Source organism: Scyliorhinus torazame, chromosome 19 (assembly GCF_047496885.1).
Source record: "Scyliorhinus torazame isolate Kashiwa2021f chromosome 19, sScyTor2.1, whole genome shotgun sequence".
NCBI classification, from domain to species: domain Eukaryota; kingdom Metazoa; phylum Chordata; class Chondrichthyes; order Carcharhiniformes; family Scyliorhinidae; genus Scyliorhinus; species Scyliorhinus torazame.
This window is the reverse complement of record NC_092725.1, coordinates 78,498,929-78,513,848: the sequence shown is the minus strand read 5'-3', so window position 1 is coordinate 78,513,848 and position 14,920 is coordinate 78,498,929. Positions and strand designations below refer to the sequence as shown.

At 40.1% G+C, this 14,920-nt stretch overlaps 1 protein-coding gene across 3 annotated transcripts in view; it reads left to right on the top strand.

The window, feature by feature from the left end:
- Positions 1-14,668, top strand: part of rad52 (RAD52 homolog, DNA repair protein) — a 65,238-nt gene extending 50,570 nt beyond the window's left edge. Inside the window, exons 8-11 of one of the 3 annotated variants that reach the window (XM_072484594.1) lie at positions 1,486-1,664; positions 6,851-6,943; positions 11,798-11,998; positions 12,746-14,668. In XM_072484594.1, the coding sequence (XP_072340695.1) occupies positions 1,486-1,664; positions 6,851-6,943; positions 11,798-11,998; positions 12,746-12,807 (535 nt within the window). In that variant the 3' untranslated portion in view covers positions 12,808-14,668. Of the gene's footprint in view, positions 1-1,485; positions 1,665-6,850; positions 6,944-11,794; positions 11,999-12,745 lie in introns of all 3 variants that reach the window. The other 2 variants (XM_072484592.1, XM_072484595.1) reach the window with 2 other exon arrangements.
- The last annotated feature ends 252 nt before the right edge of the window (positions 14,669-14,920 follow it).

The following is a 14,920-nucleotide window of genomic DNA, read 5'->3' as shown; positions in this document are numbered from 1 at the left end:
GCATCTCTTCCTGGTTCAGCGAAGGCAAAAAACTGTATCTTTTAGAGGAGAATATCTGCAATCTGCCATGGCTCTAAATGTTAAATGGTGTGATCAATGTAAGAAATTGGTGATATATGTTGCAGCAAGGTTTTTAAAAACCTGGGTTACAATATATATTTGTTGCATACTATGAAAGAACCCATGTTGAGGTCCAGACTGTGTGTCTGTTAAAGCTGCAATTAAGAGGTCATTAAAGGTGAGTTAATTATTAATTTTATCCATTTTCTTGTTTACAAAGAGATGCTGATTGGAACTTTGATTGCAAGAGTAGATAATTTTTATGGGATTGTATGCAGTCCTAGCTAAGCAGGTGATAGAACATTAATGTGGGATAAAGATTATGTAATTGATGGGAGGACCCAGGTGTGTTTGCAGTTTTGCAGTCAGTCTGCTTGGAGTTAAGTTGAACAGCAGTTTTCCCCCAAATGCTATCAGGCTGGGCAGAAGCTTCTGACAAGAGAGGGATTTTCAGGTTGCTTTTGAACAATTCTCTCTCCAAAAAGTTTCTACATAGATACAGTTTTGTGCTTTCGCTGAACCAGGAAGCGACGCTTCCCAGACTTGGTCACCTAAGTGGTGATAACTAAGTGGCAGTTGAACTGTATTAGGGTTGCTTGGTTGGAATATTTATAGTGAGGGTATAAGACAAAAGTTTTTTCTTGTAACTAAGAACTTTATAACTGATAATTGTAAAATTATTTTCTTTGATAATGTGATTCATTCTGTGTTTAAATTAAAGATTGTTGGTCAGAGCTCCTAGGGTTAAGTATCCTTTCCTCACTCATAGTTTTGCAAATTAGCGTAATTTAGTTCTTGTCTGGTATCCTAAATGTTGGGTCTGGTCCAGTCCGGTCCAGGATCTTAAACAATGGAACAGACCTCCATGCCTCAGATCATAGATGGATCTGGCCTCTTTCCCCAATGAGGGGGCTAACAGTGAGATTATTCAGTCTCTTTGATATCCCATCCTGTCGATTCAACTGTCTACGTCTCTCAAATTCCTTACCGTTAGAAATTATCATTCGTATGGCCACACTGATCTCTGGTAAACAATGTTTCTGATATGGGCATTCGCACCTCATGTCTCTTGACGCCTGCTAACCTTGTGACTGGGAAAATCGCATCTCATTGTTCCTCTAGATGCCTGCTCGTCTTTTAACTTGTCTGTTAGATTATTTTCATCTCGGGTTCACTGTTAACCGTGTTAATTTCCCAAATTCTTAACAGCTGGCACAATAAGAATTACACCACTGACCAAATTAACCTGCCACAAAAATAGGAAGTGGAGTCTATAATATTCGGACTCCTGTGGCACACCACCAGTTTGAACTCTCTCAATGGGCCACTGAGAAAAATTGACTGGATTTATTCTGAGATTGTTGGGATGGGAAGATGAAGAGGAGTATCTCAAAACAACTAATTGCATGGACTCTAATTACACAGAAGTAAAGACTGCAGCACTGACCTAATAACCCTGCCACAGGAGTTGGATCCCACGTACCAACGGAAACTTAGACAGAAACAACTCCAACAACAGTTCAGGGAACGGATGGCAAAGAAAGGCAAGACACAGCCACAGACCAATAATAGTTCCACTGGAATACAAGCAAGCAATCACACAGGTACTTGAGTTCCACCTGTGCAAAAAGTACAACCATCCAAACTGGCAGAAGATTTCTCATAAAACTGCCCCATGTACATTCAAATTTTACTTATAAGTTAGAAATGGAGTAAGTTGTTCTCAATATCAAATCATTAATTTTAAAAAATTTGGACCAGAAAAATTGTGAACCATTTTTAAACTGAGTAATAGTCAGGTGAAAAATTTGATATTGTACCATTACAGTATGATTTAACTGCAGAAATTATTTGTTCTAAATAACAACTGAGCATTGTTGAAATGAGTGACTTACCAGAGCACTTTACAGGGAAGTGGGTGGGAGACGAAGCAAGAGGCCAAGGTGAGGGAAAAGCATGGTCAAAAAGGAAGTTCTTGAGGTTTTTGAAGACAGGAGTGAACTGGCAATATAGAAATGCTGAGGGAAGAATTTGCAGTTCATGTTGAAGGAAGGAAATGGGGAAATTGAATTCAGTAAAGTGAACTTAACTTCTGTGTGGGCACCAGAAAAAATGACCGTGAAAATTGCTGATTTATTGTGAAAATGAAATAGTTCATTTATGGCCTTGAGAAAAGAAAACTTGTCACCCTTGCTAATCTAACTAACCTATATGACTCAAGTCCACATTATCTGGTTGGCTGTTCATGGTCAATAAATGTCAGCATTGTGCACATTCCAAGAGCAATTATTTTTTTTAAAGAATTCTTGGTGACAGATCTGATGTAGAGAAGGAAGCTGATCTGACATTTGAGCAGTACATTTGAGTTCAACCTGATGGCCAGAGGTAAATAGATGTTTGTGAGAGTTTACAATGGTAGTTTTGGCTTTGTCTGCATTATGATGGAAGAAATTAGCTTGTCCAGGTATGAATGTTATACAAGCAATTGTGGGTGCTTGCCATGTGAATGTGGACATATTAAATGGACTTTGGTGTGGGCATAAATGTGAAACCTGACATCGCATTTTTGGATAACATTTCCAAGGGGTAGAAGAGACATCGGGTGCATGAGAGTTGCCTGTGTAGATAAAGCAAAAGAATCAATTTGAAGGATTCCAGTGTCTATGTTGCAGGTTTGAATGAAATTAAGAAAAAGCCATGCCACTTAAGTAGATGGTGTAAAACAGATGTTCAAGAAGGATGGAGTGCTTGATAGTGTTAGGTTGGAGAGGTTGATGAGGAATGAGATGTTAAACATTCACAGGATATCAAGGACTTTGACTGGTGCAGTTTCAGTGCTGTGTTTGTTAGAAGCCCGATTGGAGGGTCCTAAACAGCAACAGAATGCTGTAGAATTTGATACCAATCATATAAAATTACATGATTGACCAGGGGTTGTTTTGTAACATCTTAAATGGGTGTTTTATGTTTTTCAAAAAAATTCATGAGCAAAGTTCAACTGCACAGAAGCACAGATAGTTTACTTTGTCGACATGAGAATATTTGCGATTTCTTCGGACACTAAATATTTCAGAATTAATTGGAGGGCCACATTGTAAGTGGCTTACATTTTAAGCTCAGTTGTCAATTCTGGTTTTACTATATACTAGTTTAATCCACCTACCGTACCCTCTTGACCCCCTCCAAATATCCGTTGCATAAAATAGAAAAAAAAATCTTTCTTCATCTTGGAAATCTTGGCTACACATAGAATCTATGCAGTCAGAATCTATGCAGTCAGGTTATGTTTTTATATATATTCCATTAATGACAGTATTTTAAAACTTTTTTGAAAATTCTGCTGTTCCACAATGTTATCAATATTTCAACTTAAAAATGCATTTGTTACCATTTCTCTTCTGTCCCCAACCCCCACCCAAGTACCATGGGCGGGATTCTCCACTCCCGCGCCGAAGTGGCCGCGCCGTCGTGAACGCCGTCGAGGTTCACGACGCCGTGAAACGGTCCTGATCCTAACCGATTCAGGCCCTGACAATCGGCTCGGATCGGGGCCGTGTCATCTACACGCGCCAGGCCTTGTCGCCCGCGTAAAGGCGGCGCCGCATACCTGGCGTCATGCGCGGTTGCCGTCCTCTCTAAGTCCGCCCCGCAAGAAGATGGCGGATGGATCTTGCGGGCCGTGGAAGGAAGGACGCCGATCGCGGGCCACCCCACATTTGAGGCCGCCCCCCCCCCAGCGTTCGCGCGCTGTTCCCGACGGCAGCGACCAGGTGTGGACGGCGCCGGGGGGAACCCGCCGTTTTGGCCTGGCCGCTCGGCCCATCCGGGCCTGAGAATAGCGGGGGTGCCGGAGAATCGCCATTTTGGGGGTTTCCGGCAGAACTCGACCGGTCCGTTCCCACCGCTTGGGAGAATCGCGGGAGGGCGTTGGACCGGCGGCCCGGGAAATTTTGGCGGCCCAGGCGATTCTCCCAACCGGCGTGGGAGTGGAGAATCTCGCCCCATATATCTTGTGGAAACTCTGATATTCTAGCCTACAAACCTCTGGACACCATCTATATCACTGCATGCGATGCATACTCGAAAAAGCAATTAGGTTTGTGCCTGAAGAATGAAGTCCAAAGCTTTAAGCCTGAGTTTTGATCTCTAATTTCATGAAGTCATAACAAGGACTCAAAGAATTACTGAAAAACAGAGTTCCTTTATTGCATTGGATGCCAGGACTTCTACCCGATTTTTATGATCCCTCCTAATTATATTATCATTAATATATGAAACCTTCCCCCCCCCCGCAACCAACCTTTACAACTTGGTAGTTTCAACTCCACTTGCCCTCCATAACCCTCCTCTTCTTTTTCTATCAAAAATATGTCCAATCTGTTAACTAAATTCAAAGGCCCAACCCCCACTACTTTCTGGGGAAGAGGATTCCACATACCCTTTGAGAAGAAACAAATTATCCTCATCTGTCTTTAATGTAATGGTAGATATCTATTATTAAACAGTGTCCACTGGTTCCAGACTCTTCCACAGGTGAAAACATTCTCCTGCTATCTGCCCTATCAAATCCCCTCAAGATATTTTATGTTTGGATAAGATCACCTTTCATTCTTCGGAACTTCAATGGGTAGAGGCCCACATGTTCAACTTTTTTTCATAAGACAACCCCCCCATCCCCAAGAATAAGTCCAGTGAACCTTCTCTGAACTGCTTCAAATGCACTTACATCTTTTTCAAATAAGGAGACCAAAACTGTACACCGTATTCCAGATCCAGGGCGAGGTAGCCAATTGGATACAAAATTGGCATGACGATAAGACAAAAGGTGGTTGTAGAGGACTGTTTTTCAAACTGGAGACCTGTGACCAGCAGTGTGCCTCGGGGATCAGTGCTCGGTCCACTGTTATTTGTTATTTATATGAATGATTTGGATGAGAATTTAGGAGGCATGGTTAGTAAGTTTGCAGATGACACCAAGATTGGTTGCATAGTGGACAGTGAAGAAGGCCACCTAGGATTGCAACAGTGTCTTGATCAATTTGGCCAGTGGGCTGATCAATGACAGATGTGGAGTTTAATCTGGATAAATGTGAGGTGATGCATTTTGGTAGATCGAATCGGGGCAGGACCCACTCAGTTAATGGTAGGGAGTTGGGGAGAGTTATAGAACAAAGAGATGGAGGAGTACAAGTTCACAGCTCCTTCAAAGTGGAGTCGCAGGTGGACAGGGTGGTGAAGGTGGCATTCGGCATCCTTGGTTTCATTGGTCAGAACATTGAAAATAGGAGTTGGGACATCTTGCTGAAGTTGTAAAAGATATTTAAGGCAACACTTGGAATACTGTGTATAGTTCTGGTCACCTTATAGGAAGGATATTAAACCAGAAAGAGTGCAGAAACAATTTACTAGGATGCTACCGGGACTTGATGGGTTTGAGTTATAAGGAGAGGCTGGATAGATTGGGACTTTTTTCCCAGGAGCCTTAGGGGTGATCTTACAGATATCTGTAAAATAACAAGGTTCATAAAAGGTAGATAATCAACATTTTGTCCCCAAAGGTAGGGGAGTCTAAAACTCGAGGGCATAGGTTTGGGGGTAGATACGAAAGGTCCAGAGGGGCAATTTTTTCCAGAGGGTTGTGGGTGTCTGGAATGAGCTGCCAGAGGCAATAGTGGAGGCGAGTATAACTTTGTCTTTTAAAAAGCATTTAGACAGTCATATGGGAAAGCTGGGTATAGAGGGTATAAATGCAGGCAATTGATTGGGTCTAGCTTAATCGTAAAAACTGGGCTGCATGGACAAGTTGGGCCAAAGGGCCTGTTTTCATGCTGTAAACCTCTGACTCTATGTGGTCTCACCAAGGCTCTGTACAGCAGCAATAAAACTTTTCCACTTTTATATTATTCTCCTTCTATTTGTCTCCCTAATCACTTGATGATGTACCTGCATACAGATTTCCCGATTCGACTACCAGGACACCGAGATCCCTATGAACACTAAGTTTTGCAATCTCTCTCCGTTTAAATAGTATACCTCTTTGCTATTATTCCTGCCAAAGTGGAAAATTTCACATTTTCCCACATTATACTCTATCTGCCAAATATTTACAAGTTCACTTAACCTGCCTGTATCCTTTTGCAGACTCTCTACCTCCTCTTCACAACTTGCTTTTCCCCCTATCTTGGTGTCATCGGCAAATTTAGCGACCATACATTTGGTCTCTTCACTCTCAATCATTGATGTAGATTGTAAATAGTTAAAATCCCAGACACCTGACACTCCACATGTTACAGCTTACCAACCAGAAAAGACCCATTTATCCCTACTCTCTGCTCCATGTTACCATAACCATTCTTTTATCCATACTGAACGTGGAACCCTGACAGTGTAGGAGGACAATCAGCCCATCCAGTCTGCACCAACCCTCATAAAACGCCCAGGCCCAATCCTCACCTGATCCGTGTAAGACGATAACCACACCTAACATTTGGACACTAAGGGGCAAACCTGCGCAACTTTGGACTCTTGAGGAAACCGGAGCACCCGGAGAAAACCCACGCAGACACAGGGAGAACACAAACTCCACACAGTCACCTGAGTTCGGAATCGAACCCGGGTCCCTGGCGCTATGCGGCAGCAGTGCTAACCACGGTGAATTACTTTTGCACATTGTGATTTCTTCTGTTTGTGTCTCTTCCACATCATACTTTTCTCAAAATAACTGTCTTTTAATGTTTTTATTTACTTGTGCATACTGATTTAATGTAATTGTTTCCCCCCCCCCCCCCAGAGGCAATAGGGAAGTCTAAATCAACGCCACAAGTGAATCACAGCACACCAGTCAGCTATGAATCTTACTTTGCTGAAGACAAATTCCTAGCTGGTAGGTTTTATTCAATGCTTTTTTATCACTACGGTTATGCTTTCCTGTTATTCAGAAAGATGATTGAAATGGTATTTCTATTCACACGCTTTAATTATAATGGTTTCTCTGCAAAATGAAAGGTTAACTGTTTGTCAGAAGCCAGCTGGAAACTTTCCACATAGGATATCCCCACTAGTGGTTCAGTTAGAAAAGTAATAAAGAGTAGAATTAATAAGCAAATGACTGCGGATGCAGAAATCTGAAACAAAAACAGAAAATGCTGGACAATCTCAGCAAGTCTGACATCATCTGTGGAGAGAGAAAGACGAGTCATCCAGACTTGAAACGTTAGCTCTGTTCTCCACAGATGCTGAGATTGTCCAGCATTTTCTGTTTTTGTTGTATAATAAAGAGTAGACCTGCTTATTCAATACAATCAAGACGCGATCATTTATTCTGCCTCAACTCCTTTCCCGCCTACTCCCCACACCTCCTGATTTCTCTTGAGATCAAAAATATGTCCATGTCACCCTTAAATATATTCCATGATGGAGTGTACACTACCCTCCGAGTCAAGAAATTTCTCCTTATCTCAACCCTTAATGATCGACCTGTTATTTTGAGCCTGTCATCCTGTTCTTCGTATGGAAGCTATTCTCCTTTATTTTTGAAATTTTGATTTTTCAACTTATTCCTGACTGGAAATTTTAAGTTTGAACTTGAGACAAAGCAAACTGATTAAAAATTCCATGGTGAGGATGAGAAACAAAAAATCAGCTCCAGGGGACCGTGAAGAGTGAGACATATCCTGTAATCCAGACACTTATCAAAACCTGTAGCTACCTAAGGAAGAGACATTAAAAATGCAAAGCAGTCGATACGGAAACAATGGCTTTTCACAGACAGCCACACTCAAATGTCCATGGAAATAGACAATAGATGAGGTAGGCAAGGCTGCCCAGCCAGTAATGAAAATGAAAATCGCTTATTGTCACAAGTAGGCTTCAATGAAGTTACTGTGAAAAGCCCCTAGTCGCCACATTCCAGCGCCTGTTCGGGGAGGCTGTTACGGGAGAGATTGTAAGTGACACATGTGGTGTCAAGAAAGTCTCTAGCAAAGGAAACCAGCTGCAGGCTGTTCTGTCTTTTGGAATGCGTGTTGCCCAGTTTGAGAAGCCAACTCTACCTGAAACCAACAGCGAATCAAGATCTCGTAATAATTGCAACATTGAGCGAGCACGGTGGCACAATGGTTAGCAGTGCTGCCTCACAGTGCCGAGGACCCGGGTTTGATCCTGGCCCCGGGTCACTGTCCGTGTGGAGTTTGCACATTCTCCTCGTGTCTGCGTGGCTCTCACCCCAACAAACCAAAAAGATGTGCAGATTAGGTGAATTGGTCACGCTAAATTGGAATTCCACAATTGGGGGGAAAAAAATAATTGGGTACTCTAAATTTGAAAAAATAATAATAATTGCAACATCTTCTGCATTTGACTGCATCCAAGAAACCAGCTAGCCCAAACCAGCTACAGCGTTTTAAAATCTATACCTCAAGGACAATCAAAAGACACTTACCTGTATATTATTTTACCTTTTGTTTTATTGGACTCTTAACTCCCCCTTATTTCTGATAATTGCGTGAGTGAGGTTGAATGATTGCACTGCATTTCGATCATTTTCCTCTGGTTTAGTGGTTAATAAATTTGCTCTTTGACGCAAGAAAATTTTGTTTCATTGGCTTCTTATTGTTCACAGCTTAAATAGCTAATTGTGTAAACAAATTTAAACTTTTGTTGTGAGCAACCAAGGAGCTTGAGTAGAGGAGAACCAGTTCACCTCTTCTCACCTGGTCACATTATCCTTGATTCCCTAGCAAAGGGATATATGACCACTGTGTCTACCTTCAGATTCTTATCTGTTTCAATGAGATCACCTCTCTTCTTCTGAACCCAAGTGAGTATAGGCCCAATTTACTCAGCCTTTAGTCATCGGAGAACCCTCTCGGTTCTGGAGCTAATCTTTTGCTGTACTGCCTCCAATGCAAGTAAATCCTTCCTTAAATATTGTGACATAAACTGCACACAACTCCAGATGTGGTCTCGCCAAAGCCTTTTACAATTGTAGCAAGACTTACAATAAACATCTATGTCATTTGCCTGCCTAAACCCTTGCTGTAGCTCTACACTGTATTCCTTCTCCAAGTACACCCAAATCACTCTCTCCCTTTCATAAAACCATGTCAGCTTTGTCTGATCGTACTATGATTTTTTAAATGAACTGACTGGAAAATCATGTTCAGTGCAGCCAATATCTCTGCAGTTACTTTTAACTCTAGGGTGTAGTCCATAAGATCTTGAGAATTTGCTGATAGCCAAGTTCCTTATGTTTTCCCTAATTATTTTTCTCTGCTGATATCAATAACTTTAATTTTCTCACTCTCACAAGCTTGTGTCTACTATTATGAAGGGAATATACAAAATGATAATTTGTGTCTTTCTCGCTACGTGAAGAATAGTTACTTTAGCTACTCCTTTTAGCTACTTTAGCTACTCCCGAACAGGCGCCGGAATGTGGCGACTAGGGGCTTTTCACAGTAACTTCATTTGAAGTCTCCTTTTGACAATAAGCGATTTTCATTTCACTCATTTTATATACTTTAAAAAAACCTGTTCCCCATTTTCATATTCCTGGCTCGTTTACTCTTTCTAGTATTCACAGCTTAAATAGTTAATTTTTGTTAACATTTTGGTCAGGTTTTGCTGGTTTCTAAAGATTTGTCAATCCTCAGGCTTACTATTCTTTGCACCTTTATCAGCATCTTTTAATCGAACATTATCCTTAATTTCCCTAGTTAGCTACAGATTTAGATTTTGTTTTATAAAGGAGCTACTTTTCATTGAAAATTGTGAATCCTTTCTTGAAATTTTTGTTTATTTATGGCTGAGTTTGTGATGGTGCAAGTGAAGAGGGTGCACTTCCCACCTGTGGTTGCAGTGTCTGTGACATCAGAGCTAGTGATGTCCCAGGCAGCTGCCAGTCTCATCGAGCTGATTTGACAAAGACAGAAGAAGAGAAGGTGCTTTAATCTGATACTTCACACATTTTTGCAGATCTACACACTTTGGTTCACTTCAGTGGACGCTTTTCTCGCATTGCTTTGTGTATTAGTGTATTATGGCATCACATAGCAAAATGCATTTCAAAACTAAGATACAGATTTTTGTTTGCCAGGAAATGATCATTTTTGCATTAGTGGAAGATGCAAATCAGTAAGATCAAACTGTATACAATAAAGTGCCTTATTGAAGTTATTAAAGCTGGAGAAGTTTGTATTTAGTGGTGTTTGAAAAGCTTTGTTTTCACGTCAACTTAAAGCTCTTACATTGAAGTGTTTTCAATCAACCAAATGAAATGCAGAGAAGAAAGGTTCATGTTTGGGTAAAATAAACCTTTTACTTGTGATTAGAAAGGGAGAAGAGTCATACATCGCTGGGAGGGAGAGATTCAGCAAGTGAGAGGCAGAGGGATCAGGCCAACAGCTGAGAGCATGGCTCTCTGAGTAGCATGCAGTGAGCAATCAATGCCGCATCATGCAGGCGCAAACCAGTACTGACACCAGCTCATGATCCAGATCAATGAAATGTGTGGTGTGAGAAATGTTTTATGCACCAACAGATGCATTGCAAGCCAAGTGCACAAATACAACTGTTCCTGGCGCCAAAGCCATGGCATCACGAGTTAGCGTTATTTGCTACTATTTTCTCCTCTATTTATCCAATCAACCACAGCCAGCTCTCCTCTCTTACCTATGTAATTGGCTTTAAGATTCTTGATTTAGGACTGAAATATAGTTCTCAAATATGTGAAATTCAATTGTATTGTCACTTTTTTTACATAAGATCTTGTACTATAAGTTAATTAATTATCCCCCCCCCCCCCTCAGTGAGCAATACTAGATCTAAATTAGTCTAAGGATGGAAATCAACCAAGATAAACCTGTTCATCTCAAGCCTAGAGCTCTTAAGAACTAAAAGGCTAATGAGGAAAAGTTAATGTGTTCACCAATTGGAATAGATTTTTATGACAATGAGATCTGAAATTCACACTCCATGCAAGATACATTTTTAAATTATGCTACCAAATCTTCCGCTGACACACACCCTATGATGAAAAGTATTATACTATCAAACTCATTTTAATTTTCCATTTCACCACCAATTTAATTCAAAATTTAGTTTAAATGGTGCCAGTCTGGAGTTGAGGTAGGGATTAGTTACTGTTTTTGTTATTCATTTACTGGATGTGGGCGTCGCTGGTTAGGCCAGCATTTATTGCCCATCCCTAGTTACCTTTCAGAAGGTGATGATAAGTTGCCACCTTGAACGCTGTAGTGCCGGAGGTGTTGGTTCACCCACAGTGCTGTTAGGGACGGAGTTCCAGGATTTTGGCCCAGCGACAGTGAAGGAACGGCAATATATTTGCAAGTCAGGGTGGTGAGTAACTTGAAGGGGAACCTCCAGGTGGTGAGGTTCTCAGGTATCTGCTGCCCTTGTCCTTCTAGATGGTAGTGGTTGGGGGTTTGGAAGATGCTGCCTAAAGAACCTTGGTGAGTTCCTGCAGTGCATCTTGTAGATGGTACAGACGTCCGCCACTGTTCATCCGTGGTGGAGGGAATGAGAAAGGGAGCTTAGGGGTGAAGATGGTGAGAAATTAAAATTGAGATGCAGATTTTATCATCACATAAGATGTGTCCTTTCTGTTCCCAAGAATGATAGTAAGGATTTATACTTACCATGCATCCAGGGGGTGGTGGAAGTTAATTCCAGGGGCAAAGTCAGACTTTGGTATAACCTTTCTGTTCTGAAACAGCAGATGACCCTGAACTCTGGGATATTCATCTGGATGGTGGTGGTGTTGACCGCAATTCAAATGCCCCTTACCAGGAACAGGCTCCATTGACACCTCCCATAGGCCAGCACCATATGATGACGAGGAGCAGGACTCCACAGAGGATAAATTACCCAAAACAACCACCAGTACAACAAATACATGATGTTCACCAACAAACAGCAAGTAAGAATGGGTTAATTTCTGTGACATGGCACAGTCACTTGTAACTGCGAGTCACAATTCTACTAACCTTAAAATTGAACACCTGACTTAATCAAAGGAACTTGCAATAAAATACATAGGTAGTTCAATGTGCAGAAATCATCAAGGGAGGCAAAATGTTTGTAGCAAGGCTGCATTATGTTTTTTATTGAGGTAGTGACTGACTGTGCAATTCAAAGTATTAGGCTATGCCAAATGGTGTTGCAACCTGAAATTTCCTTGAAGTCATTCATTAATGCAAATACTGTTTGTTCAGCATTTTGGAAGTACAGACAGTACACTGAGCTTTCTGGATTATTACTACTAAGGGTATGGATGTCTTTTTCTAAATAAATTGACACCCATTTTAACTATTTTGGTCTCCCATTTAAGATTTGCTTTCCATCCAGTTTGCAAGGTAACATTGAGTAGTCAGCATGCCCATGGCCCGAATTATTTTAATATTTTTTTCAATATAGAAAAGTCAAAGATTACCGAAAAGACTGATTTTTTTTAAATGTTGCAATTTAAGTGATACTTTAAAATTTAACATACTGCTTTGTTTAGTAACGGAAGTTTATCCTCCATGCTGTTTGAAGACTGCAATCTAGCCTTTTCCTAACATGGAACTCTGAATCTAAATAAATGATTGCAGTAATTAATTGTCAGCTAGAGTAAGCACTAATTCAGTAAAGATGGACCTGAACTACATTTTTGTTTTCTTCCTAGTGGAGTCCAGTCCTACACAACTGGGAAAGTTTATGAAGAAACGGAGATTGGAAATTACCTGAAAGGATAAAATCAGCCAAACTAAATTGTCACTAAATATATATTTTTTAACCTGTGTCTTAAATGTGCTCTGTATGGCAGGTATTTTGGTCTTTTGTGGAGAATTATCCAGTGACACGACAAAAAAAAAAAAATTATAAAGGAAAATTCAACTTTTCATGGCTTCATTCCAGATATGGGTTTTGCACACAGCTATTCCTAAATACTGGTATAATTTCATGGTTTATGTCATGCACTCATGAAAGAATGGCAAAAATATTTGTGCAAGAATATTTTGTACCTGATGCATAAAGCCCAGGTGATAGAAGAAATTACTGATGAACTTGTTTGATAAAAGGACATTGCCAATATATTTTCCTTTTCGAGAGGTGTTGATTTTGAATTTCCGAATAGGGTTTGTCCCTCTCCAGTCACCCGATTTAAAATGTATTTAAGGATGCCATCTGCATGGACAAATAGTGCTATGATGGAAGACAAGTGTTGCAGTGGCTTTCACTGAGTTAGAGAGTTAGGCTGCATTGTGGTGTACAAATTGTATGCCGTGACTATCTGTGTGTAAATATTAATGGAAAAGTATAATTGGACTATTTAAAAGCATCTTGATAGATGACAACAAATTGAAAGTCTACGAGAAATATTGCAGAATAAGTTCTAACCAGATATATCAAAGTATGAGGCTCATCAGACTACTGTTGAATTTATAATTACCCAGTTTTGTTTATGGAGAGATGGGAAGATTGCTTTCTCAGGAAACATGACTAGCCCTGAATTATCTACAGTATATTTTTGCATAATCAGTCCTGTGTGTTTAGGTGCCATATCATATGGTCAAGAAGCAGAGTTTTTTGCATTCTTGAATTGATCAGAATGGGTTGTGACATGCTGGAACATATTGATGTCACTAAAACTTTGAAATTATTTGCAATGTTGCTGAGTGAAGCCAACAATCCATTATCTTAATTTCTGGACAAGTTAACAATTGATTACACAGGGAATTATCCTCAATCACAATCTTAATGAAGGTGCTGTGATTTTCATATCTTCATTGTCAGGGTCCTGAATCAGAACATTAAGTTTCTCTTTTTACCCACCCGAACATAATTTAATTTTTCTAAGTACCCTTAAATTGTTTTTAAATTTGGAAAATGTATAAATTTGCCTGAATTCCTAGATTTTTGAAATTTATGTTTTGGACTTTTTTTAGAACTCAGATGGATTAAAACTTATTTTATTGACTGGTTTCTGTAGCAGATTTGTTACATGCGAGACTACTGAATTATGCAATGATATCTTCATATTATGGTTTGGATTATAGACGCAAATGGCCTGTCATCAATAAGTTGGAAATCTGGAATAATCATTTTGCACATAATTCCATCAGTAGTGAAGAAATTAGTGTGTCTTTTGTTATTTCATCTGCAAACTCAACACTCAATGTAACAGAACTGAAAGAATTTTGCAAAAACGTTACGACGGCATGCTCTGGGATACAAGCCTGTTCCATTATTCAAACTGGAAAATGCTAATCTGTATCTTACCGCTTGCATTGATTCCTTTAATCTTAATATCCTTGCCTAGTATTAGCCTGTGTACTTAGAAGGTGAACAACAACCTTCTTTGGTGCACCTTCTGTTTTAGAACTTAATTCTTCAGCACCAAATGGGACAAAAGTTTATTGCTACGCATTTGTCAATTAATTCACTTGAACTGCCAGGTTTTAAAATTTACATTTTGATATTTAAATTAGGAGATGGACCTATGATCACAACATTTTCTAGTCTGTCCTGTATTGAGGGCAACAAATGCCTTTTGAAGACCCATGTATCAATTGCATTGCTTTCATTAAACCTCTTCATTATTTCATTAATGAATTCAATCAGGTTTATCAGAAAGATGTAATTTGCCTTTAACAAATGCATGTTGGCTGTCATTTATTAACCCATTTTCTTCCAACTGACAAGTGTATCCCAGATTATGGTGTCCGACAAGTTTCCCAAGCACCGACTGGTTGGCTTTGTTTTTGTTCGAAGGATGTGAGCATCACAAGAAATAGCCTTCAAGAGGGTTATGATTTTTAACTGCTGCAGTCCATATCATGTAGGTATACCCACAGTG